Source organism: Sceloporus undulatus, chromosome 8 (genome assembly GCF_019175285.1).
Source record: "Sceloporus undulatus isolate JIND9_A2432 ecotype Alabama chromosome 8, SceUnd_v1.1, whole genome shotgun sequence".
In the NCBI taxonomy this organism is placed as follows: Eukaryota; Metazoa; Chordata; class Lepidosauria; order Squamata; family Phrynosomatidae; genus Sceloporus; species Sceloporus undulatus.
Genome location: NC_056529.1, coordinates 33620977 through 33644843, shown reverse-complemented (window position 1 = coordinate 33644843; position 23867 = coordinate 33620977). Strand labels below are relative to the sequence as shown.

Sequence of the window (23867 nt, the reverse complement as noted above, 5' to 3'; positions counted from 1 at the left end):
GAGAGAGAGAGAGAGAAAGGAAATAAGAAAGACAGTGTAGCCAAGGCTAAACATTTTCACACCGAACTTTCTGTTTTTGCTCTGATAACTGAATTGGGGCCGGGGGCCCTCTAATCCAAATACTTTTCAAGCTGCACCCAGAATTTTATTTTTGAAAGGCAGAGATAGAATCAATTCCCTAAATCTGGTAGATAGTAAGGACTAAAAAAATGTAATGGTGACAAGAAGGAGAATTCCTCCGCACAACATTAATCGAACGCACACACACATTGGTCGAACACCTCTCCCACCCCACTTTGTCTACCTTCTGACACATCCCTCTAACAACCAGTTTGAATACTTTGGCCTCTGGAAATTTCAGCATCAGTCCTTGCCAAAGGCAAGATCCAAGAACACTAGAGGGACCAGTGGCCTGAGATGGTACGGCACATTCATCGCTCTTTGCAACAGTAGGGACTTTGTGGCACCAGCTTTTGGGGAAAAAAACACATCTAATAATGAAGTACTTATTTTAGTAAATATCACATGAATGAAACAAGTGTTTTCTCAATACTTCAGGTCTCTCCTTGCCACTTTCCCCAATTTTATTTTATTTTTTACAAGAGGAATTCAGCAGACCTAGTATACAGTTATTGCTAAACTTTGGAGGGAGGGAGGGAGGGAAAAGAAACTTTCCCTCACTCTTCAGAGCACATAAATGTGTGCGCCACTAGCTAAATAAATCAGTCACTGTACCCCAGGAGGGACAAGCACCTTTTAATGCTCTGCTTTGATTGAGCACAGGCTTGAAAATAGGGTGGGTTGATGCTTTAAGATGCTGCAGGTTTAAATGAGCTGACTAGAGTGAGACGTCTGCTCTCCTTTGGGACTGTCTTTCTGCAATGGTACCTCTAATCCAATACATGCAAAGCAGAGCATTCCTAGGAATCACCTACTGCATAGTTATTTTGAGTGTAGCAAAAGAGTGCGGGGTTTGGAGAATGGATGCCGAAGTTCAGACCCGCTATGCAGCTTCATTAATACATGCAGAAAATGCAAGGCATTCTTAAAAGGTTGCCATGCCTAGGTTCAGATACCTCTTCCTTCAGGAGACTCACTTTGCCTCTTTCCCTCCCAACCTTTAGCAAGCCATTCAAAAGTTATTTTGTTTAGTGTGAAGTCAAAAGCTTTCGTGCCTGGCATCAATAGTTTTTTGTGGGTTTTTCGGGCTATGTGGCCATGTTCTGTAAGAGTCCATTCCTGATGTTTCACCAGCATCTGAAGATGCCAGCCACAGATGTTGGCGAAACGTCAGGAATAAACTATTCCAGAACATGGCCACATAGCCCGAAAAACTCAGCAAAAACTATTTGGTTTAGATTTGCTTTTCATGTTCTCTGATGTCATTTTCAATGCTATTTTGAGAACTGAATGGAATTTTTTTTACATTTAAAACAATCATTTTAAGTACAAAAAAACCCCCCGCACCAGCAATAGTATCCTAACAAATAAATCAATACTGTATTGGCATTTTAAGTTGTGCCTGAAGATGCAAAGCCAGGACAGCATCAAAAAATTGAATGATGACTATAGCTCCAGTCCTCCAGTCTCAGCAAGATGTCTCATCCAAAGAGGAGGCAGCAGAAAAGCACAACAGACCTCTATGGGTCTCTATAGTAAAGATCTCGGATGGACGATATGCAATTGCTCAACATTAACCTCATGTTCGATAAAAGCAGATAAGCTCTAGAGCAGTCCCATAAAGCCTTGACAGGTTATTCCCACAGTTAATACTTCATGATCAAATACAAAAAGTCATTAAAATATCTAATGCATCCACATGGTACAATTGCCCACATCAAGATATTCTGGTGAAGAGCAGTGATAGAAATATTTCTCGTGTCTCGAAAACATAAAATACCTAGATTTTGATTTATTTATTTGTTTAATTTATACTCACCTCTTACCCAAGGTTTGCTTTTTAAGAAATGTTTTTAAAAAATCCAAGCCATGAATGGTTGTATCCATGGATGCATATCTGTGGATATGGAGAGCTGACTGTACCTACTATGGTCAGAATCAAAAACCTGTAAGTATGCTATGGCTGCATCTACACTAAAGAATTAATGCATTGTACACATTGATACGGCTTTATCTGCCATGGCTGAATGCTACGAAATTCTGGATTTATAGCTTGGTGAGATATTTAGCCTTCTCTGTCAGGGAGCTCTGGTGCCACAACAAACTACAAATCCCAGGATTCCATAGGATGGACCCACAGCAGTTAAAACAGTGCAATAATAGACTTTCATTCTTCAGATTTATACACCATCAATATACCGAGGGTTTCCTCTTTTTTCCAACATCCTTAGCAGATTAGTGCATATTAATGTGCACTTACAAGAAGGAAAGAGATTGACAACTGCCATTTTCAGCAGCAACTGTGTGCTTGGAGCATCACTTGGTTTCATTCAAAGTGCTAGGGCAAGAAACTTGTCTTTTTCTGTCCTGCTTGGACAACTGTATACTGTTGCAGTCAACAATTTGTTTCCCTGTCTGAGTATCAATGAAAGATCTTTTTCTCCATTCCTGATTTCTTCTTAATAGAATAATAGAATCCTAGCGTTGGAAGAGACCACAAGAGTCATTCAGTCCACCACCATCCTACCATGAAGGAATACATAGTCAAAACACTCCTGCCAGATGACTATCCAGCCTCTGTTTAAAGTCTCAAAAAAGGAGGCTCCACCATACTCCAAGGCAGTGGATTTCAGTCAAAAAGTCTTAACCATCAAGAAGTTCTTCCTAATGTTTAGGTCAAATCTTTTTGCAATTGAATCCACTGTTCCATGCTCCAGAAGCAGAAAACTAGGTTGCTCTTTCTTCAATATGACATCCTTTCAAATATTTAAACATGTCTATCATGTCATCTCTTAACCGTCTCTTCTCCAGGCTAGACATACCCAGTTCCCTAAGCTGCTCTTCATAGGGCATGGCTTCCAGACTGTTCACATCTTGGCTCTGCCAAGTAATCATCAAGGAAGGAGTCTCTCTACCTCTTCCCCATTGATCGCATGGGGCACCATGTTCTGACCTTACCAAAAGGAATGGTGATGGTCAATCTCTCACAGGTAACTGCTTGGCCAGTAATGCTGCATTGATGACAAGGAGGATGGGCCAGCAGGGACACGGTGATGGGTATGCTGACACATAAACAGCTGGGTCACTCTGGATCTACCATTATTCAGCTGTCCTCATGTCCAATACACCCGTGTTCTATCCAGGTTCCGGGAAACTCCAGAGTAAATAGTGTTTCCTGTTAAGCCAGATGAATGGTTTGTAGAAGCAGATTTGCTGTGTGCACCATGAGGACTCATTGCACCAAATATAGGATAAGTCCGGGAGTTTTGGTCAGCGTAGACAAGCCCAAGCTCCCTTCAAGACCCTCCGTAGCTGGGGAGATTTAACCTAACAGACACAAGCTTGCCCTATATTGTCTCTTCCTCCGCTCTCATGCAAAACACCCCTGTTAGCGTGGCCTGTTTATCTTGCTCTACTTCTATTCAATTTCCAGTCTGGTCCTGGTACACATAAACAATTATCCAGAGAAAGATAACCATCCGTGATCTCTGTACCTTTTAAAAGAAGGTTCTGAGCAAGTTAAAAGGCAGTCGCTAACCACAGTTTCTAATGTGCCACTTTTTTTCAATGGGTGGCCATGGCAACTTGCAGAAAGCTTCCCATGCTAGCAATCAAAAGGCAGCTGCTCCATCTTTTCTTCACTAATGGATCTTCTGTGTTGAGAAAAAAGATGAGGAAACTAATAGGAAAATATTGGAGGTTCACGAGTAGAAGATGATATCGTCTTTGAGACCCCCTGTAAAGGTCGCAAAGGAGGCAGAGGGGTGTGTGATAAAAGCCTCATCTGGAAGAACCCCAAGTAAAATATAATAGATCTGTTACCTCTGGTGGGTGCAATTTCACAGAGAAACACAATGATCTGTGAGTATCCAACTTGACAAGAGGTGTGACTCAAAACCTAGAATTCTTTGTTTGTATAAACAGATTTTTCTCCAGAGAAGATCCATGTGATAAGAGCCAAGTGGTAATGAGTGCATCAAGAGGCTTTTTGTGCTTGGCTGGCTGCTATATTTTATGGCCAGGACTGAATCTTAAGAAAAGGCAAATGGATCATCTGAACAATATGTCACCAGCACAAATTGCAATTTGGCATGCCACTGTGAACCTTTTTAGTTCGGACTCCGCAGAGGTGTGCCAAACTGCAGTTTTTGCAATGAACAATTAAGACGACCCAACAGTCTTCATCAAGGGAAAAACAAGCTGGGAATTTAAGCTGATTGGAAAGACTGGCCAAAACCAACAATCTGAATTTCAACAGAGATCAGCATAAGGTAGTACATCTATGTTGGAAAAATGTACAGGAAGGGTGACACCTGGCTTGAAATGTAAATGCAAGGAGAATCTGGTGGTGCGTTTTAGTAGAACACAAGCTTAATGTTAGTCTCAAAGGTTTTACAAAATCCCTTTGCACATTGATTTTCCAGACTAACACACCTATGTCTTTGAATGAGTCAACAATGCAATTCAGTAGCTCAAAAAACCAACACAATTCTGGCTTGCATCAAGAAGAGTATAGTGTCCAGATACAGGAAAGTAGTAGTGCCAGTGTGTTTTGCTTTAGTAAAACCTTCTGGGTACCACAGTTGAAGAAGAATATTGAAAAAAGTGAAACATGTCCAGGAAAGGGCAACCAAGATGATGAAAGGTCAAGAAGCCAAGGCTTATGTGGAATGACTGAGAGAGGTGGGTATATTTAGCCTGGAGAAGGGAAGACTGAGGAGTGACATGATAGCTGTCTTTAAATATCTAAAGGGATGTCATGTAGAGGATGAAACAAGTTTGTTTTCTGCTGCTGCAGAGGCTAGAACATGAACCAGTGGATTCAAATTACAAGAAAGGAAATTAGGAAGAACCTTTGAATTGTAAGAGCAGTTTGACAGAATAGATTGCCTCCGAAGGTGGTGGACGCTCCATCTGTGGAGGCCTCTAAATAGAGGTGAGATGAGCATCTTTCAGGAGTACTTTAGCTGTATATTCCTCCCTGGCTCTTATGATCCCTTCCAACTCTATGATTTTATGATTCTAACCATTTTGTTCCACTACTACAACTCTGATTTAACCTTGTTCCAATGTGTATTTAAACTATGGTTTTACTCCTGGTTCTGTGGTTTGTTTCTGGAAGTGAGTTTGAAGCATTTACATTGCAGTTTCCCATGAATGGCAGACATGCAACTGTGAACACTCATGAACTCATGTCTCTGTCATGTATCAGTTTAGAACTGTGTGGATACCTTCTCTTCATGCATTATGTGATCACTACAAGTACCTATACTACAAGTACCTATACTATATGATCACTATAAGTACCTATACATATATTACATGATCACTACAAGCACCTCTGGTATAAGGACACCAAATATGTCTACTGTTGTAAAATGTGACTTGCACCATGATAGACTAACATTTCGCCTAGAGGCTCCAAAAGTTGTTGTTGTTGTTAACATTTATTTATAGAGTGCTGTAAAGTTTGCACTCTGCTTTACATAGCAAGGGTCAAATAAAATAAGGGGGAAAAAAGAATAAGTCATTCTTTTCAATCTTTTGAAAAGAATCCTTTTCATTCCAGCAAGGCATTCTTCCCAACACAGCAAGATCTTTGAGTCTTTCTGTATAGGAATGAGGACTAGAGGCCTGCGTACTTTTCAAATGGTTGTCCAGTTTCTGCTGTTTGAAAAGTGCTGGTGAACCTGTATCCAGCATAAAATCAGGTCTTAGCTGAGGTTGTGATGTTACTCATAATGCAAGAGAATCTCTTTTGCAAGGGAAAGATGGATTCTAAAATGTTTTATGAGCTTATACCCACTGTATCCATATTAGAACAAACCCCCCAAATAGATTAAACTTAGGGCCCAAACAGACAGACCAAAATAAAGCTGTTTTGGGTCACTTTGGAGGTATGCTGTTTAAATGATGCATGCATCCTAAGATGCCAGAAGCCACGCCAAAGCCATGCTTCGGGACTGGAGCACACCTTTGGCACAGCTTCTGGCCTCTTAAGATGCATGTGTCATTTAAACAGCATACCTCCAAAGTGACCCAAAGCAGCTTTATTTTGGCCTGTCTGTTCGGGCCCTTACTGTAGTTTGTTTTTGCTATACTAATTTCTCTCTTCCTACAGCACATATCTATTGTGGATGAACTTTACAAGGGGGAAAAAGTGACAGCAGAAGTGTCAAGGTATGGCAATGGGAAAGATATACTTTTCCCTGGGCCCACCCTACATCTCTTACCATTCAACGCTCAGAGACCTGGGACGGAAGGCAGGCAGTTCAGCCGAGCCATACTCTGCTTTCCTCCTCTTCTCCTGCTTCTGCTTCACCGATAATCGGTGTGTGAACTTAGAGAGGCTGCTCTCAGACCTGAGGAAGGGGGAAAGGAGAAGGGTTAACTTAAACAACAGCACCAAAAGAACCAGCGGAAATGGCAGGACCAAGAGAAAGGCTGAGGTTCAGAAAACAAACTATGAATTCGGGTATTTGGAGGGGAGCAGAAGAAATGACCTCCCACTCTCTGCATCCTTTGTATATTTCAGCATTGCACTCAAATAGCCTAATGGGTCATTATGGATGTATTACAGTATTTGGCAAGTGCAACCTTAATGTTAAGGAAAACCAGCAAGTCATTCTTCCTAATGTAAAGCCAAAGGCTTTCATGACCAGCATCCATAGTTTTTTGTGGGGTTTTCGGCCTATGTTTTTTTGGCTCTGTGGCCATGTTCTAGAAGAGTTTATTCCTGACGCTTTGCCAGCATCTGTGGCTGGCAGCTTCTGGAACATGGCCACATAGCTAAAAAAAAACAAAAAACTCCCCCCCCCCCCAAAAAAAAACCATTCTTCCTGACTTAGCAAGATTTTTGAGTCTTTCTCTATAGGCACAAGGACCAGAACCCTGCATACTTTTAAAATGACTGCTCAATTTCTGATGTTTGAAACACATTTTTATGAGTTACAAACTTGGACCTACAAACACTGAATTGACCCTCAATATAAAGTAGGCCGATTTACTTAAATTTAGAGGGGAAACCGAGGAGATGCTCCTGTTGGTTCCTCTATCTGTTCTGGGTTTGTTTGTCGACTCCTTATCCAAGCCTTAAGCAAGTATGCAAAATATGGATTTCCTTTGTCCATGCTTGGATAGCAGACTATGTAGAACAAAGTGGAAAAGTTGATCAACAACAGCGATTGTGGGACCTCTCCAGATGACCAAGATGAGAACAACACATTTAATAGAGAACTTTCAGAATTATTTGCCTCGAAAGGGACATGCTGAGCCTTTGAAACATTTCAGTCGCAAAAGCAAAAAGGGCAACAAATCACAATTTGAAGTTAAACAATCTCCTGCTTTGTGATCTAAAGAATAAGTGCTAAATATGTTAAATGTTAAAAAGTCTGATGATGCTTTTGATCTGTATTAGTAACTGAGAAAGCATAAACAATATACAAGTCACGCCAGTGGTCTAGTTCCTTTCCTCTCTTCTTCCCTTTCTGACTCACAGCTGTTCCATGCAATCGTCAGCAGAGCTCTTTCCCATCACAACTATCTAAAACGCTTGAACTGTACATGTTGGAACCTCTGAGCTTGGATTATCTTATCCATTGTATCTCTGATGCATTTATGTACCACAAGATCAAAATTATATCTATGCAGTCCATCAAAACCATCTGCATTGTACGGGCAGAACACTGCGGCTTTGTTGTAGAATAATTAAGGACTTATTCTCAAGACACTCCCTTATCTGGAACAGGTATTGTTACATTTTTAAGGTTACATGGTTTGTGTATTATAGAATCATAGAATCCTAGAGTTGGAAGAGACCCCAAGGGCCATCCAGTCCAAGCCCATTCTGCCATGCAGGAACTCTCAGTCAAAGCATCCCTGACAGATGCCCACCCAGCCTCTGTTTAAAGACCTCCAAGGAAGGAGACTCCACCAAACTCCATTGAGGGAGTGTGTTCCACTGTTGAACAGCCCTTACTCTCAGGAAGTTCCTCCTAAGGTTGAGGTGGAATCTCTTTCCTGTAGTTTGCATCCATTGCCCCGGGTCTTATTCTCTGGAGCAGCAGAAAACAAGCTTGTTCCCTCCTCAATATGACATCCCTTCAAGTATTTAAACAGGGCTATCATATCACCTCTTAACCTTCTCTTCTCCAGGCTAAACATCCCCAGCTCCCAAAGTCATTCTTCATAGGGCATGGTTTCCAGACCCTTCACCATTTTAGTCAGCCTCCTTTGGACACGCTCCAATTTTTCAACATCTTCTTGGACATGCTCCAGTTTCTCAACAGTAAGTTATTTATGCAGTTAAGATGTGCAAATATCAAACTGAAGTAAGTGAATGTTTTATCCAGGTGATAAAACAGAGCCATCTTAAAGGATAACCACTGTATCTCAACATAAACTTTCATAGGCTGGAGCTTGCATTTGACAAAATGGATTCTTCATCACAAAAGCTTATGCCACAGTAAGCTTGTGTGATTTCTCCTTAGCTTTCCACGTACACCTCTTAACCTCAGTGCCTAACTTCTGTGCTTCTACGCTTACATCAACATATATGTTTTCTTCTTTTCCTGGACTTCTATTCTTATCAACCTTGGCATTTCACTTTTACAGTAGATACTATGATTCCACCCTAAACTGCTTGGAATGGGATTAGATAAATCCAACTTCACCCAGCAAGGAAGAGCCAGGCAGCAGTTGGTGCTACCTGGTCAATGCAGATGCCAGGACTAAAGGCACAAGGACTGGCAAGGGCAAATGGAATTCCTTGTCCAAGCTTTCCTTTTCAATCGGCCTTCTGCCATCCCAGCTACAAAAAAACATTTTAAGATTTATATTGCATATTTCAAGTGTTCAAAGGAATGCTTTTACATTCCATCACAGTGTTTTTCTTCAAATGGGTCGGGCGCTAGCTGACACTATATAGTTTGGAGCCATTTTAGTGAGTTTGTGGCTGAGGTAAGATTTCAGCTGGAGACTTTCAATTCACACTTTGCGAACTTGCCACCAAGCTCCATCATCCAAGAAAAAGCAGAGACGAAAGGAAAACAGATTAGAAACGCTCGCTCCAACAGTACCACCATTCATCACCATAATAAAGACATAACACATTTACACTGATATTGTACTCTTATTCAAAACACTTCATGTGCAGAATCAGTAACCCATAGGAAAACTCTGCAATGTAGCCCAGTATTACTACCTCTGTATTGCAGACAAAAGGGCTGAATGGAGATTGGAGATAAAGCAGATTTATAGTTTAGTAGTAACCTAGATGGTAGTCAGGATCTTCCTAGAGTACAACATTACTGTGCAGATGGTTGTGCTTTCTCAGTGCCTGGGAGCGAATTGATCAATGCATAACAGAGGTGCTTAAGGCTCCTGGTGTACAATTGTTTGGGACAAATGTAGGATCTGGTGTGATGTACGCTAAAAGATATAGGCTCTTAACAGTATGTTCAATGCACACATAATCTCTATTGCATATTATCCCATATAAACCCATATTTAACCCATATAAAAGGTAGAATCACACTGCAGAGTAAGTCCATACCAATTTAACCTGCACATCTGTATCTGCCTATGTGCCGCACTTTCCTACATCCGTATGTTTTATGGCATATTTAAAACAAGCCAAATACCTGAAAAACATTTCCCCTCAAAGCATCCCCTTGTCTCTTTCTCCCTCGTCCTTTAGAAAAATGAAATAAACCACCAACAGCTAGCCATTTTTCAGATACGTTTTTTTAAAAATCAGCATCTTTAATTCATTAACTCTGCTTATTGATTAATTTTTCGGTTTAAAAACTGGCTGTCGCTCATGACAAGTTGGAGACAGTTTTTGGGAGCGGGAACTGTCCGAATATCAGCACTGGGAAAGAGAAAGGCTCAGGCCTTTCAACATCATGATTTAAAATGATTAAATAATCATTTTTACTTTGATAGAAGTAATGAGTGTTTGTCTTTTAAAAGAAAAAAACAGGGGCGAGGGGAGGAAACAACTCCGAAGAAAATGCTGGAGGGAACGCCATTCATTTAGCAGTGTCAAAAATGAACAATTACACATCTCATTAAAGCCTGCAAAACCGAATCTACTGCTCAAATGCTATCGGTACCATTAAATTCTCCCCTGCAATTCCATGCCAAAGCTCAGGTGGTAATGTGTCATATTTCAATTAACTGGATCTCGGTAAAACCAGATGCTTATCTTTTAGATAGTTTCTACCTTCACATGCCAAGTAGTAGAATGGGAGAAAACCAAGTGAGGTGGATTAAAGGTTTAGAAGGAGAATTGCTCCGCATAAACCAGACATTTCACACACTGCAAAACTGGACAATTTTTCACTTGGATCTATATTAATTAACCACACATATATATGTATTTCCCTTTCTTCTGTCTGATAGCAAGTCAGTACAGAAAGGAAGGTGGCATGTTATGCAGCAACCATGCTGTCCTATTCTTATTCACACCCATCTACATGGCCTCCCAAGGTACCATTCTTTGTGAAGCCGAAGGCTTTCATTGCCAGCATCCATAGTTTTTTGTGGTTTTTTCAGGCTCTGTGACCATGTTCTAGAAGAGTTTATTCCTGACGTTTCGCCAGCATTTGTGGCTGGCGTCTTCAGAGAATGATGGTCAAACTGAGGCTGTCTTAAGGCTAGGAAAGGTAGAAAGCAGTAGAAAGAGAGGAAGACCACATGCCAAATTGAATCAAGGAGGTCACTGTCCAGGACCTGAACAAAGAGGCAGAGAAGAGGGGCTCTTGGAGATGTCTCATTGATAGGGCTGCCATGTGCTTAGGGCAACTAAAGACAGTTAAGAACAAGAACAATCAATTTATCCACTTATTTAAAATGTAGTCGTATTTTTCACTGACAGTTCTTGAGAAATCAAATTCTCATTTAAAGTAACCCGACCGATATGGAGCCCAAATTCTGTCTACTCTGACCCTACATGAGAAGAAGGGAATCCATGGCCCTCCAGATGCTATTGGACTCTTAAGGCCATTCATTCTCTTTAACTTGAGTGGCTAACAGGAAAGAATAGTTCATGTTTCAATACAGCATTAGAAATACTGTTTCCTTAACTTTTAAGCAGATAGCTGAATAATCATTCGTCTTTCCTGTACATTGTGTCATGTTCGATGGAGTTTATAAAACTTCATTTGATCACCTTTAAAAAAAAGTGCTCATCAGGCATCTCAGTGCAACGACTCAAAAGTTATATGTTTGAAGCATTATATGTGTATCTATGCTGTATTTTCATTGGGATCCTTTGTTTGAGTGTTCAGGGACTTTCAGTGTCACTCCCAATCACACAATGATAATTCAAGAGGCAGACTCACTTTCTTCCATGTTTCTCTTAAAAGAAAGAAAAGGAGGAAGGAAAGTCCTAGTTAACCTGTTTTCACTATGTGGCATTACAGGAGAACATCAATGGTTAGTGTTAATTGAAACCCTTATCGTCAGCTTCTAGCTAATTACAATGCCATAATCTTGGGAGACATTTGTGACATCTGGGGAGCTGTTTAAAAATAAATAGCGCATGATGCTTCAAAAGGGCAAGACTATGAGAAAGAGAGAGAGAGAGAAACTGTGCCAGACCCTCATCTCATTCCTTACCATTTTGCTACTGTGTCACCTTTTCTTTTCCAAAGGCTCCTGGTGCAGCATGTTTCTCCTACCTTGTTCCAAAATATGGCTATGTATAGAAATCATAAGCCTTGTGCAAGTGACAACATCTCACCTAGCCCCATCTTTATCCAAAGGATAAATCCTTATCCCAAAAGAGTCCATAAATATAAATTTAGGGTATGTGAGTGTGAGCCTTTAAATCAGCTGTTGACTTATGGCAACCCCATGCATTTGATAGGGCTTTCTTAGGCAAAGAATACCCAGAGATGTTTTTTCCAGTTTCTTCTTCTGAATTATAGTCGATAGCACCTGATATCTCTTGGCAGCCCTTCTGGGCTTGGGAAAGGTTCTTCTTTTTGGACTGCCATTCCCAGCATTTTGAGGAAAGGGACCAAAATCAGATTTTATGTACTGTATGTCTGTGCCTTTGAGCTGGCTGTCAACATATGGCAACCCCATGAATTTCAGATCATTTTCTTAGTTCAGCAAATATTCAGAGGTGGTTTTACCAGTTCCTGCCTCTGAAATATATATATGTACCATGAAATGAAATGCTTTGGGCATTTAAAGTGATCAGCTGGCTGCTGAAGTAGGTTTTTAATCTGATGGGAGATTTTTCTTCTTATTGAAGGATTTTATTGATACTTTATTACGATGTGTTTTTATCTTATTTTAAAACAAATGTTTACATTATAACCATGTTCTTTAATTTTCATTTTTATTATAGCTGCCCAGAGCACTGATTTTAGTAGAAAATTTAATACATGAAAAATAAACCTTAAATTATGTCACAAAGGGCCCATACAGACAGCCCAAAATAAAGCTGCTTCGGATCACTTTGGAGGTATGCTGTTTAAATGACACACGCATCTTAAGAGGCCAGAAGCTGTGCCAAAGCCATGCTCCAGTCCTTAGGACTAGAGTGCGGCTTTGGCACAGCTTCTGGACTTTTAGGACGCATGCATCATTTAGACAGCATACCTCCAAAGTGATCCGAAGCAGCTTTATTTTGCCCTGTCTGTACAGGCCCAAAGTCTATTACACCTTGGGGCACAGAAAGTGGATCCAGCTGATAAAAGTTGTTGTTGATCACACTCTCACACTCCATTCCTGCCCAGATAAGACTCAATTAATGATATATGGGTTCCTCTAAAATAAATGGATGTGCCCTAACATCAGACTCTCCAGATGCGTAACATACTGCATACACTCGACTATAGGTAAACCTCATGTATAAGTCCAGGGCAGGTTTTGGAGCCAAAATTGTGGACTTTGATATGATAAGTCAAGGGTAAAACTCAGCAGCATGTAACAAAGGATGTAAAGGATAAACCAAAAGGAAAATATGCCAAAGATCTTTAAACATTTTGACAAGCATAACTGTTTGTGTTCACCCTAAAGGCTCCTTTATGCTTTTATTATAACTTTCCTAGCTTAATCAGGTGACACATCTGATCCAATGAGATAACAGATGGTTACAAGTCCTTGTTTATACAAATATTTGTATTTTTTCCAATCTGGTACATTCAGCTGCCATCAGAATACATCTGCCATCTCACTGCATCAGCCACTCTTAACACAGCACCTGTTTTAAGGTTCATTGTTGGTCAAGCAACTATTAACACTAGCATATCAATGTTGACAGATGTGTTTGCATTCTGCTTGGAATTGGTCTGCACTGATGCTAATAGCAAGAAGCATACATTCCATAATGCACAGAGCTTTCTACTTTATATTTTAGACCTCATACGCCTTATAAATACCCCTTTTACATTTCTAGGTCTCTTAGGCCCTGTACAGACAGGCCAAAATAAAGCTGCTTCTGGTCACTTTGGAAGTATACTGTTTAAATGATGCAAGCATCTTAAGAGTCTGGAAGCCACACCAAAGCCATGCTCCAGTCCTAAGGACTAGAGTGTGGCTTTGGTGCAGCTTCCGGACTCTTAGAACACATGCATCATTTAAACAGCATACCTCCAAAGTGACCCGAGGCAGCTTTATTTTGGCCTGTCTATATGGGCCTAAAGTTTCTAACCATATCCGTATGGGGCCTGTACCAATAGACTCAACGAAAGAAGCAACAGCCCAGAATTGGCAGGACTTGGCCTGGGCTGTTGGTGACAGGATGTCATGGAGGTCACTAATTCATAGGGACACCATTAAGTCAAAGCCATCTTGAGGAAAATGACAAGAAACTTTGCAATGCTACAGCAGTATTCAGTGAAATCTAGCAGGAAGGACAGCAACATGTCTGATAATCTTGTAAGTCACAAAAACAATAAGTTACTGCCACCCTTTCCTATACTGTAAAGTTGCTTATAATCCAAATTCAAGGAAGAAATCCTCCATTTGTTTCGCTGGCCTCAATATTAACTTGATTCGCTTCTCTGGGAAGATGGATGGAGCCATTTTGCCTCTGCTAGCCTCACAATAATTCATGGAGAATGCTGAAACTTTCAAAAACTTGTATGCTGTCCAAATATATCTTTGGTGACTGTCTGGAGTAGAAGGACTTGAAAGCCTAAGAGATACAGGAGTTTGATTTTGGAACAATGTCAGAGTCAGAAGAAAATCAGGACAATCTACTGAATAACATCTATGTTATACTACAGAAGCATGTTCAAGTGTGTCTCTTACATTATTGTCAAATGGTAACTCTCACATTAAGGTTATATAGCAGCATTAAATCTATCTGTTTTTCAAAGGATTTGAGCGTTTCATAATTTTCAGAGCATTTAAACACCAAAACAGAATACTACGCTTTGTTTAGAAATTGTGGAATAGTAGGGTAAAATAAAGGTATGGAGGAATTTTGTTATCAATATTTATAAAGTGGTTGAACACATGGTTGACACCAGAACCATTGTGAATGGGAAAGTGGAGATCTTACAGTTTGTTGTATTAAGCCTAGGTGTGAAACACACAACGTAAACATTTATTCAGGTGACATCTTCAGCTTCATTCACAACAGAGCAACTGCACAAACCAACACCAAGGTGAAAATGGTACATTAAAAAAAATCACCAGAATCTTTAAATTAGGATTTTTGTTCTTTTCTATAGGCTTGTTTCCCCATTATAGAGCTTGCAGCTGTGTTCTTATGAACAATGGTCTAAAGAAAGCTTAGTGTACTAAAGTAATAAGCAAGGGGTGGTAATTATTTCCCAAAATAAACTGTTAAATTTTCCAATAACATGGGTGTTTTGGGTGGGGTTTTTTTGGGTTATATTACCATTCCTCCTCAAAGAGGAGGATGCTCACTTCATTAGCTGACCATCCACTTTGCATGCAGAAAGTCCTAGATTCAGTTTGTACCCTTTCTGGTTTGAAGAGCCAGATCATAGGATCTAGAGTTGGAAGAGACCACAGGGGACATCATGTCCAACTTCCTGACAAGCAGTAATACCCCCAAACCACCCCCAACAGATGTCCATCCAGCCTCTGTTTAAAGACCTCCAAAGAAGAATACTCCACCATTCTCTGAGGGAACATCTTCCACTGGCGAACAGCTCTTACTGTCAAGAAGTTCCTCCTAATGTTGAGCTGGAATCTCTTTTCCTGTAGCTTACATCCATTGCTTCTTGTCCTATTCTCTGGAGTCATAGAAAACAAAACTGGAGCATGTCCAAAGGAGGGCGACTAAAATGGTGAAGGGTCTGGAAACCATTGAAACCCTATAAGGAGAGACTTAGGGAGCAGGGAATGTTTAGCCTGGAGAAAAGAAGGTTAAGAGGTGATATGATCGCCTTGTTTAAATATTTGAAGGGATATTGTCATATTGAGGAGGGAACAAGCTTGTTTTCTGCTGCTCCAGAGACTAGGACCTGGAGCAATGGATGCAAGCTCCAGGAAAAGAGATTCCCCTCAACATTAAGAGGAACTCCCTGACAATAAGGGCTGTTCAACAGTGGAACACACTCCCTCCATGGAGAGTGATGGAGTCTCCTTCTTTGGAGGTCTTTAAACAGAGGCTGGATGGCCATCTGTCGGGGATGCTTTAATTGAGAGTTCCTGCTTGGCAGAATGGGGTCGGACTGGATGGCCCTTGTGGTCTCTTCCAACTCTATGATTCTATGATTCTAAGACTGTTCCATATTCAATATGACATCCCTTCTGATATTTAAACATGACTACCATGTCCCATCTTAATCTTCTTTTCATCAGGCTAAACATTCCCAGCTCCCTAAGCCATTCCTCAAAAGGCTTTACAGTTTCCAGACCCTTCATCATTTTGGTCATCCTCCTCTGGACACGTTCCAGCCTGTCAACATCCTTCTTGAACTGAGGTATCCAGAACTGGATTCAGTGTTCCAGGTAAGGCCTGACCAAAGCAGAACACAATGGTACTAGCATTTTCCTTGACCCAGACACTATACTCCTGTTAATGTAACCAAGAATTGCATTGGCTTTCTTGGCTGCCACATAACACTGTTGTCTCATGTTCAGCTTTCAGTCTACTAAGACTCCTAGATCCATTTCATATGAACCATTGTCTAGCCACGTGTCTCCTATAGCTGTGCATTTCATTTTTTCTGCCCAAGTGTAGACCCTAACATTTCTCTCTTTTGAAAGATAGCAGGGGTGGGCATAAGGAGTACTTCTACCATGGAACTTGGAAAGTCATTGCCAGCCAGAGTCTATAAAACTCAACTAGAATGACAAATAATCTGATCTGGGGCAAAATAGCCTCCTAAATTTCCATGTAAACACTTGAAGGATCTCTTTCACAGGGGAGCTTCCACAGAATCCTGCAGTAGTCTCCTATTGATGTTCACATCTGCTCAGACACCTGGCTTGACAACAGTACATGTGAAAGGGATCTAAGAGTCCTAGCATACCATAAATTGAACATGAGTCAACACTATGATGTGGCAGGTCAAAAAGCCAATGCGATTCTAGGCTGCATCAATAGACATATAGTGTTTAGTCATAGAACCACTCTACTCTGCTTTGTCCAGACATCGCCAGGAATACTGTGTCCAGTTCTGGGCACCACAATTCAGAAAGGATGTTGAGAAGCTGGAGCATGTACAGAGGAGGGCAACCAAAATGGTGAAGGGTCTAGAAACCATGCCTTATGAGCTCCTATTCTCTGGAGCCGCACCAAACAAGCCTGCTCCATTCTCAATACAACACCGCTTCAAATATTTAAACAGGGCTATCATATCACCTCTTAACCATCTCTTCTCCAGGCTAAACTTAGGAAGCTGGGTATGTTTAGCCTGGAGAAGAGATGGTTAAGAGGTGATAAGACATGGCACCTTACTCATCTCTATATCACTAGGAATTGCCTCTTTTTGAACTCTCTGGTACCCAAAACAGGAGCTACCATCTGTTTTGATTAATTAAGAGTTTGCAATACTCTGATAATATTTTAAAAACTTTATTGACATTTTATTAACTTTCACTATAAATTAATAAGGGTTTAATACGAGCAGAGTTCACCTAATGGACCTCAAATTTTGTTTTGGGTGAAATTCAGCAGCAGCACAGAAATTTCATTTTCAGAAATCCTAGTGTGCCGTTCTACAAAAGGTGCCAAGTTTATGTAGGATAAAATAAGTGATAAATCAGTTTATATGAACTAGCCGAAATGAAGAACAGCAACAGAGTAACAACTAAAGCCTGAACACATGGGTGGCACAACTGAATGGCACCTGTTGATTGGTACCAAATGTAATCACTATATACGGTGATTATTCTTTTAAATCTTCCTTTGTACCATTATATGCCATATAAATATCATGAACCAGAAATACTAAAAGCTCAGTAAGAAGTAACACTGATATACTTAGAATCAGTGTTGTTATTTTAAACACAAAAACCAGTGACACTCCCACCCCAATCTATGCCAGGACTATGGGAAGAACGTTGGGCCTTTCTTGACCAAACACACTTTCCTGCCAGATATGTCATTGTCCCCAACTCCAAGGTGTTCTTCTTCTGATTTGGGGTTTCTACAGTGTCTTTATTTAAGGAAAGAGATATGGCCAGTTCTAAGCATGTTAATGCTTATTTATAACATCTAGTATCTGAGACCAGCTTCATGCATATAATGAAATATTGAAACTGAATCTGTGTGATGATAGTCAACACACAGGGCAATGTAGACTAGCCCCAGTTGCTGGGTTCTCCCCACCCAGTTGCAAGGTATTGCCCCCAGTGACGTATAGCATCAAGGAGATGAATGTGTGGCAAGAGACAAGCTACATAGTCTCCCAGTTTGACCTAAGACCAAGCAACAACACACTGGATCTCCTCTACCTTATCAGTCATTAGTTTTCAGATTGAGAGTTCCTGCATGGCAGGGGGTTGGACTGGATGGCCCTTGTGGTCTCTTCCAACTCTATGATTCTATGATTGATTTACATAAGATAAAAATATTTTGAGGTTTTGTTATTTTCCGATTTTATATGAATAAAGATGTGATTCGCTTCCATACCCACAGTTACAACACTTTTGATTATACTATTGAGGTGAAAAAAAGTTTGTTGTTGTTGTGTGCCTTTAAGTAGTTTCTGACGTATGGCAACCTTAAGGCGAACTCATCACAGGGATTTCTTGGCAAGAATTGTTCAGGGGAATTATCTTTGCCTTCCTCTGAGGATGAGAGAGTATGACTCTCTCATGGTCATTTCATGGGTTTCCATCCCTGAGCAGAGATTTGAACCCAGGTCTCCTGATTCATTGTCCAACATTCAAACCACTACACCATACTGGCCCTGAAGAGAGTTTAGGTTCTCAGAGACGGTGCAGTTACAACTGGCTTAAATTATGTATTGTTAAGAGAAATGCGAAATCATTAGCAGACGAAAAATAAGACCACTATCCCCAAAATAAGGTCACTAACCCAAAACGTTCAAGATTCACAAGCCAGGATCTTGCCAGACCCTCTTGCCAAGCATTTTTATGTGCACATTGTGTTTTGGTTAACATCTCTACATGCTGCACTCACCTTCTAAGTTACATAAAACAATTGAAGCAACCGTGCGCACACTTTTCATAGCTGTAATAAGAATCCCCTTTGCTGCGAAAATGAAAGCTAATGCATACAAAGTCCGAAAACTCGCAATAACAGCACATGGGTTTTCCATTTGCTCTCATGAAACTCTCAGAAACAGTCCTGAGCAAGCATGCCAAGATCCATCAAAATCCTGGTGTTGTTTTTGCAAGATAGCTAAAGAGAGGCTATATACCTAGAGCATTACATACAGCAAAGAGCCTATAAATTTCTCATTCGTCTATACCATTACTACATACAATTTGAACTCAACAGTAACAAGTGAAAGATGAACAGCCAACGCTACCATAAGGTATTTGCACTTGGGACACTGTGCACAGATAAGCCAGATGACATGCGTCTGTACAATGACTGCTGAAAGAGCAGGCTATGAATGGTAAGAATTTAAACACGCATTTTCTAGAAGAGCTCCGAGAAGCATCCATGCAACAAGCAAATCAGGTGTCTCTCATCTTAAAGGTCCTCCCTTGTCAACTGAATCTCTTTAAAGGGCACCCGCCACCAGCACTTACACTTTGGGCCAAAGCACTTAGCAACCAGGACAACAGCGATGCGCAAAGGCAAAGCGCTCTTGGCTGTGTTCATTCCTCGCCCGGATGGAACCTGGCTCATCAGCAAACTGAGACAGAAGCTAACCTTTTGCACAGAAAAATGTCAGGCAGCCCTGGAACACAACCATATTGCACAGAAGACTTTTGACTCGAGGTGTGGGGAGAGATGACATCCTTCATGATTTGTCCAGAATATCAGTTAACTAAATGCAAAGGTACGCCTTCCTCCCGCTTCCTGTCAATTAGCAAAGAAACCCACCCCAAAGGAAACTTTAGCCCCTCTTTATGCCGCCCGGATAGGCAAGATTTGTTCCACAGACACACTTGTCCAAGTAGCAAGAGAAGCTGTAGGTAACTGAACAACTTCCGTCTCTGTCCCAGCGCACACAGTGCATTGTTGGTGGGAGGGAGCGCTTCCACCAATCAACATCGTGGGGCATAAGACCCCTTTGCCAGCTGGCTTTCCCACCCCTTTCCTAAAAAATGCCCAAAATATGGCTAAAGTGGGTGGTACAGCATCCCTCCTCCCTTGATCCCCTACTGTCAGCAGTGGTGCCTTCTCACTCACCTGCCAATACCTTTTGATGCTTCCCGTTATCCTCTTCTCAAAAGGATAGTTTCACTTTAGGGGGAAAAATGTTTCAGAACACCTTCTTTCCAAAAGATATGCAGGCACACTTCAAAGACCAGCCTCCAAACTGGGGACAGCTTCTGCCAGCCAAAATCTCCAGAGACTGCCAGTTTTCCCCCAGCATCCTATTCTAGCTGCATTTCAGCCTCACCTCTGTATTAGACCTTCCTCTTCATTTGCTACCCATATTTTCCTCCCTGATCACCTTCACATTCTCTCTCTTTCTCTCTCTCTCTCTCAATCCCTGCTTGTCTTTCCCCCCAATCTTGTTTCTATAGAAACAAGATGGGGGGGGGAATAAAACAGATCCATGTGACTCAGATTCCAACACTAAAGAATCTCTCCCTCCTCTCTCTGTGTCTCTCACTCTCTTGCTGGTGTTTTACATAACAAGTCGTTGTGTGGGGCTCAAAAAGGAGGAGGAGGAAGAGGAAAAGTGGTGGGGAGACGGCCAGGATGCAGAGCCAAAGGGAAACCATACTTACAGGCCCATAGGATACAGGTTCTCGCCTTTACACATAATTCCTTTGCAATGTGGATGAAGTTATAACCCACCTTTACTCAAATGGTGAGCCCAGCCAATTCCTTGTCTGATGACCAGGAGTTTGTGTTATGTGATCCACTAACCAATGCCTCGTGTTCCAGTTTCTCTGTTCCTTTGTGGCACAAAATACTGTGATTCAGGAATGGACAAGGGAGAGCAACCTAAGACCCATCTACCCTCCAGGACCACATATTGTGTAATATGGCTATAATCCCCACTGGCCTACTTTAGATGCATCCACTGCTGGAGACACCTTGGCTTTAGACCATCAAGGTTGCCTTAGCTTGCTCAAGTACAGTATATACTCAACTATAAGTCGACCTCATATATAAGTCGAGGGCAGGCTTTGGGGCCAAAATTATGGATTTTGATATGACCCAAAAATAAATCGATGGTAAAACCTAGGGGCATGTAACAAAGGATCTAAAGCGGATGAAGTAAAGAAAAACATTGCAAAAGAAGTTACAAAATTCCAGCAGGCATAACTGTGCTCATACTAAAGGCTGGATGGATGAGAAACTAGAAGGAGGTAGTGCTTCCAAGGCAGACTAACCTCTTGCCTTTCACCATGTATATATATGAGTTAAAATACAGTACAGTCTGCCCTTGCCTTACCTGCCCTTGCCTGGACCCCTCCGCGCAGGGCAAAAAGCACGTACACTTGAGTCCCATTAGATATAATGGGGCTCGTGTATGTAGTGCAGCCATTCGCGTGTGCCACAGGCGCGTGCACCATTTGCCGATTCTCCCAGCAGCTTCCACATAAGCTGGAAGCCACCTATAGCATATATACTCGCTGTACTTACACTGGCCCGTGGTCAGTGCTCAAGTACCATATATACTCGCTGTACTTAGATTGACCCATGGTCGACCCAGGTTTTTGGGGTCAGTTTTTTAACCTAAATTTCTAGACTTATACATGAATATATACAGTAGGTATACCAGGAGACTCAGCGTGGTGTAGTGGTTTGATGAACACTCAGTATGGTGTTATTGTACAAACAGGGACTGATAGACAAAGACTCAGAGAAATCAACTGCGGTGAGATTCGATCACTCCCAGATCTCTCTGTTAACCACTTTGCTAGTTCCACTGTATATGTTTAGCATAACTGGAAATAAATTTCACAAAATGATGACAAGCAGTGACACGCAAAGCCACTAAGCACGAATATAATTGTTGCCACAGCCTAACATTCCAGGCTTCTCTTCCAATATGGAAACGAATGTAAAGTGCAGAGTTTCTGGAAGAAGTGGAGGAGGACGGAGCAGGAAAAGCAACAGCCAACAAGCATAAAGTAGTATTAGCAGTAGCTTCTTCAAATACCAGTCTCATTTTCAAGATGTAGAATTTGGAAAGGTACACAAAACACTGAGGATAAATGTTTAGAGCAATTGATCCACTGTGTAGTTTTTTGTGGGTTTTTCGGACTCTGTGGCCATGCTCTAGAAGAGTTTATTCCTGACGTTTCCCCAGCATCTGTGGCTGGCATCTTCAGAGAATATGTCAGGAATAAACTCTCCTAGAACATGGCCACATAGCCTGAAAACCCACAAAAAACCATGAATGCCAGCCATGAAAGCCTTCGATTTCACAGATCCACTGTGTGCTTGATCGGTATGGGTCTATTATTCACTATAAAATAGAGTGGCCTGAAAGAGAATACATTTTGGTCTTCTCCAGCCCTGCTTCAGTTTAGCAAATTGCAGCACCTTCCATTATTAAACAAATCATTTAAATGTGAAGACACAAGCCAAGCCCACTGGAGACAATGTTGATCAGGAGTTGTTGTTTTACATTCATTTTATTACAGTCAATATATAGCAGGGAGACCATCAGTAGAACATCTGGAAGTTGGGGAAGAGGACATTGTCACCATTGCAACCTCAACAGCATCTCCCTTCTGTTGGTAAATCTTCTCAGGATGAGAGATGAGGCCTCCTCTCCTTTTGCATCAGTTATGAAACATTATCCCAATGAGAAGACCTTACCTGCTATGAATATCCAGGCAGTTGTGGCCTTTTAGGGTACTTTTGCTTTATTAATGTAACCATAATCCTGTCTGATTTGTGTTCCTGTTTGTGCAAAGAGGAGAGCAAATGCATTTGATGCAACTGTTCGCTGGTTTTTCACTCTGCAGTTTTAAACCAGGATTCCTGGCTCATCCTTATGTGCCAATAGCCCACTGTCTGACAGATTAAATGTGAGTCTTACATAAATCTTACCGACTTTCAGAATGAACTTTCTCCTCTCCAACTTCACAACTGCATTTAAAAGTTTCCGAACTGCACAGTTTGTCTGTCATCATGGTCCCATATTTTAGATTCTTCAAATACTAAATCTTTATATGTTGCCCACTATAACATCCTACACAGCATGCTAATGTTTCAGGAAGTTATAAATCTAGGATAATTCTGACAACAAGAGAAAGCAACCCAATCACCTTGCTGGAAATCATTATTGGTATTCCTATTTTATAATTTTATCAATTTTATTCCTGAAAGGTCACTTGAGTTGCATTCAATGCTGTCTGGAGCACTCTGGAAAGTCCAAAGGCTTGCGCATGTTAGAGAAAGAGAAGAATGCCATAGGACTGTAGGCTGCTGTTGTGCTCAACCAATCATATTCAGTTGCTTTCTGGCCTTATGTTCTCCTTGTCAATGAAATATACTTGTGTCTGTCCATTTAAAAGAAAACTAATTAAAAAACAAACGTTACTTCTAGCAATTTCCCCAAGGTTTCATGCATATAGAATCAGGAACTATTAGTAAATATCAAGATGCAACCTTTGGCACCAGGTGCTATGGCACCAGCAAAAATATATATCACTTTCAAAATAAGGCATGCTATTATTATTATTATTATTATTATTATTATTATTTGGACCTCGCCTCTCCCTGTTTTGGATCGAGGAATAGCTAATACTCCAGAGGACAGGATCAAAATTCAAAATGACCTGAATAGACTAGAAAGCTGGGCCACAGCTAACAGAATGAACTTCAACACAGAGAAATGTAAGGTCTTGCACTTAGGGTGAAAAAATGAAATGCACAGATATAGGATGGGGGACACCTGGATTAAGGAGACAACATGTGAAAGGGATCTAGGAGTTCAAGTAGACCACAAGTTGAAGATGAGTCAACAGTGCGATGCGGCAGCTAACAAGGCCAATGCAATTTTAGGCTGCAACAATAGAAGTATAGTGTCTAGATCAGTGGTTCCCAACCTGTGGGTCGGGACCCCTTTGGGGGTCGAATGACCCTTTCATGGGGGTCGCCTAAGACCATTGGAAAACAACTATTTCATTACAGTTATGAAGTAGCAATGAAAATAATTTCATGGGTTTGGGTCACCACAACATGAGGA

At 41.1% G+C, this 23867-nt stretch overlaps 1 protein-coding gene across 5 annotated transcripts in view; it reads right to left on the bottom strand.

The window, feature by feature from the left end:
• The window catches only part of LOC121914888 (ankyrin repeat and fibronectin type-III domain-containing protein 1-like), a 311519-nt gene that overhangs the window by 70436 nt on the left and 217216 nt on the right, over window positions 1-23867 (bottom strand). For 4 of the 5 annotated variants that reach the window (XM_042438666.1, XM_042438667.1, XM_042438668.1 and 1 more), the window contains one exon: window positions 6354-6482. In XM_042438666.1, the coding sequence (XP_042294600.1) occupies window positions 6354-6482 (129 nt within the window). Of the gene's footprint in view, window positions 1-6353; window positions 6483-19894; window positions 20288-23867 lie in introns of those variants that run through there. The other variant, XM_042438669.1, reaches the window with a different exon arrangement.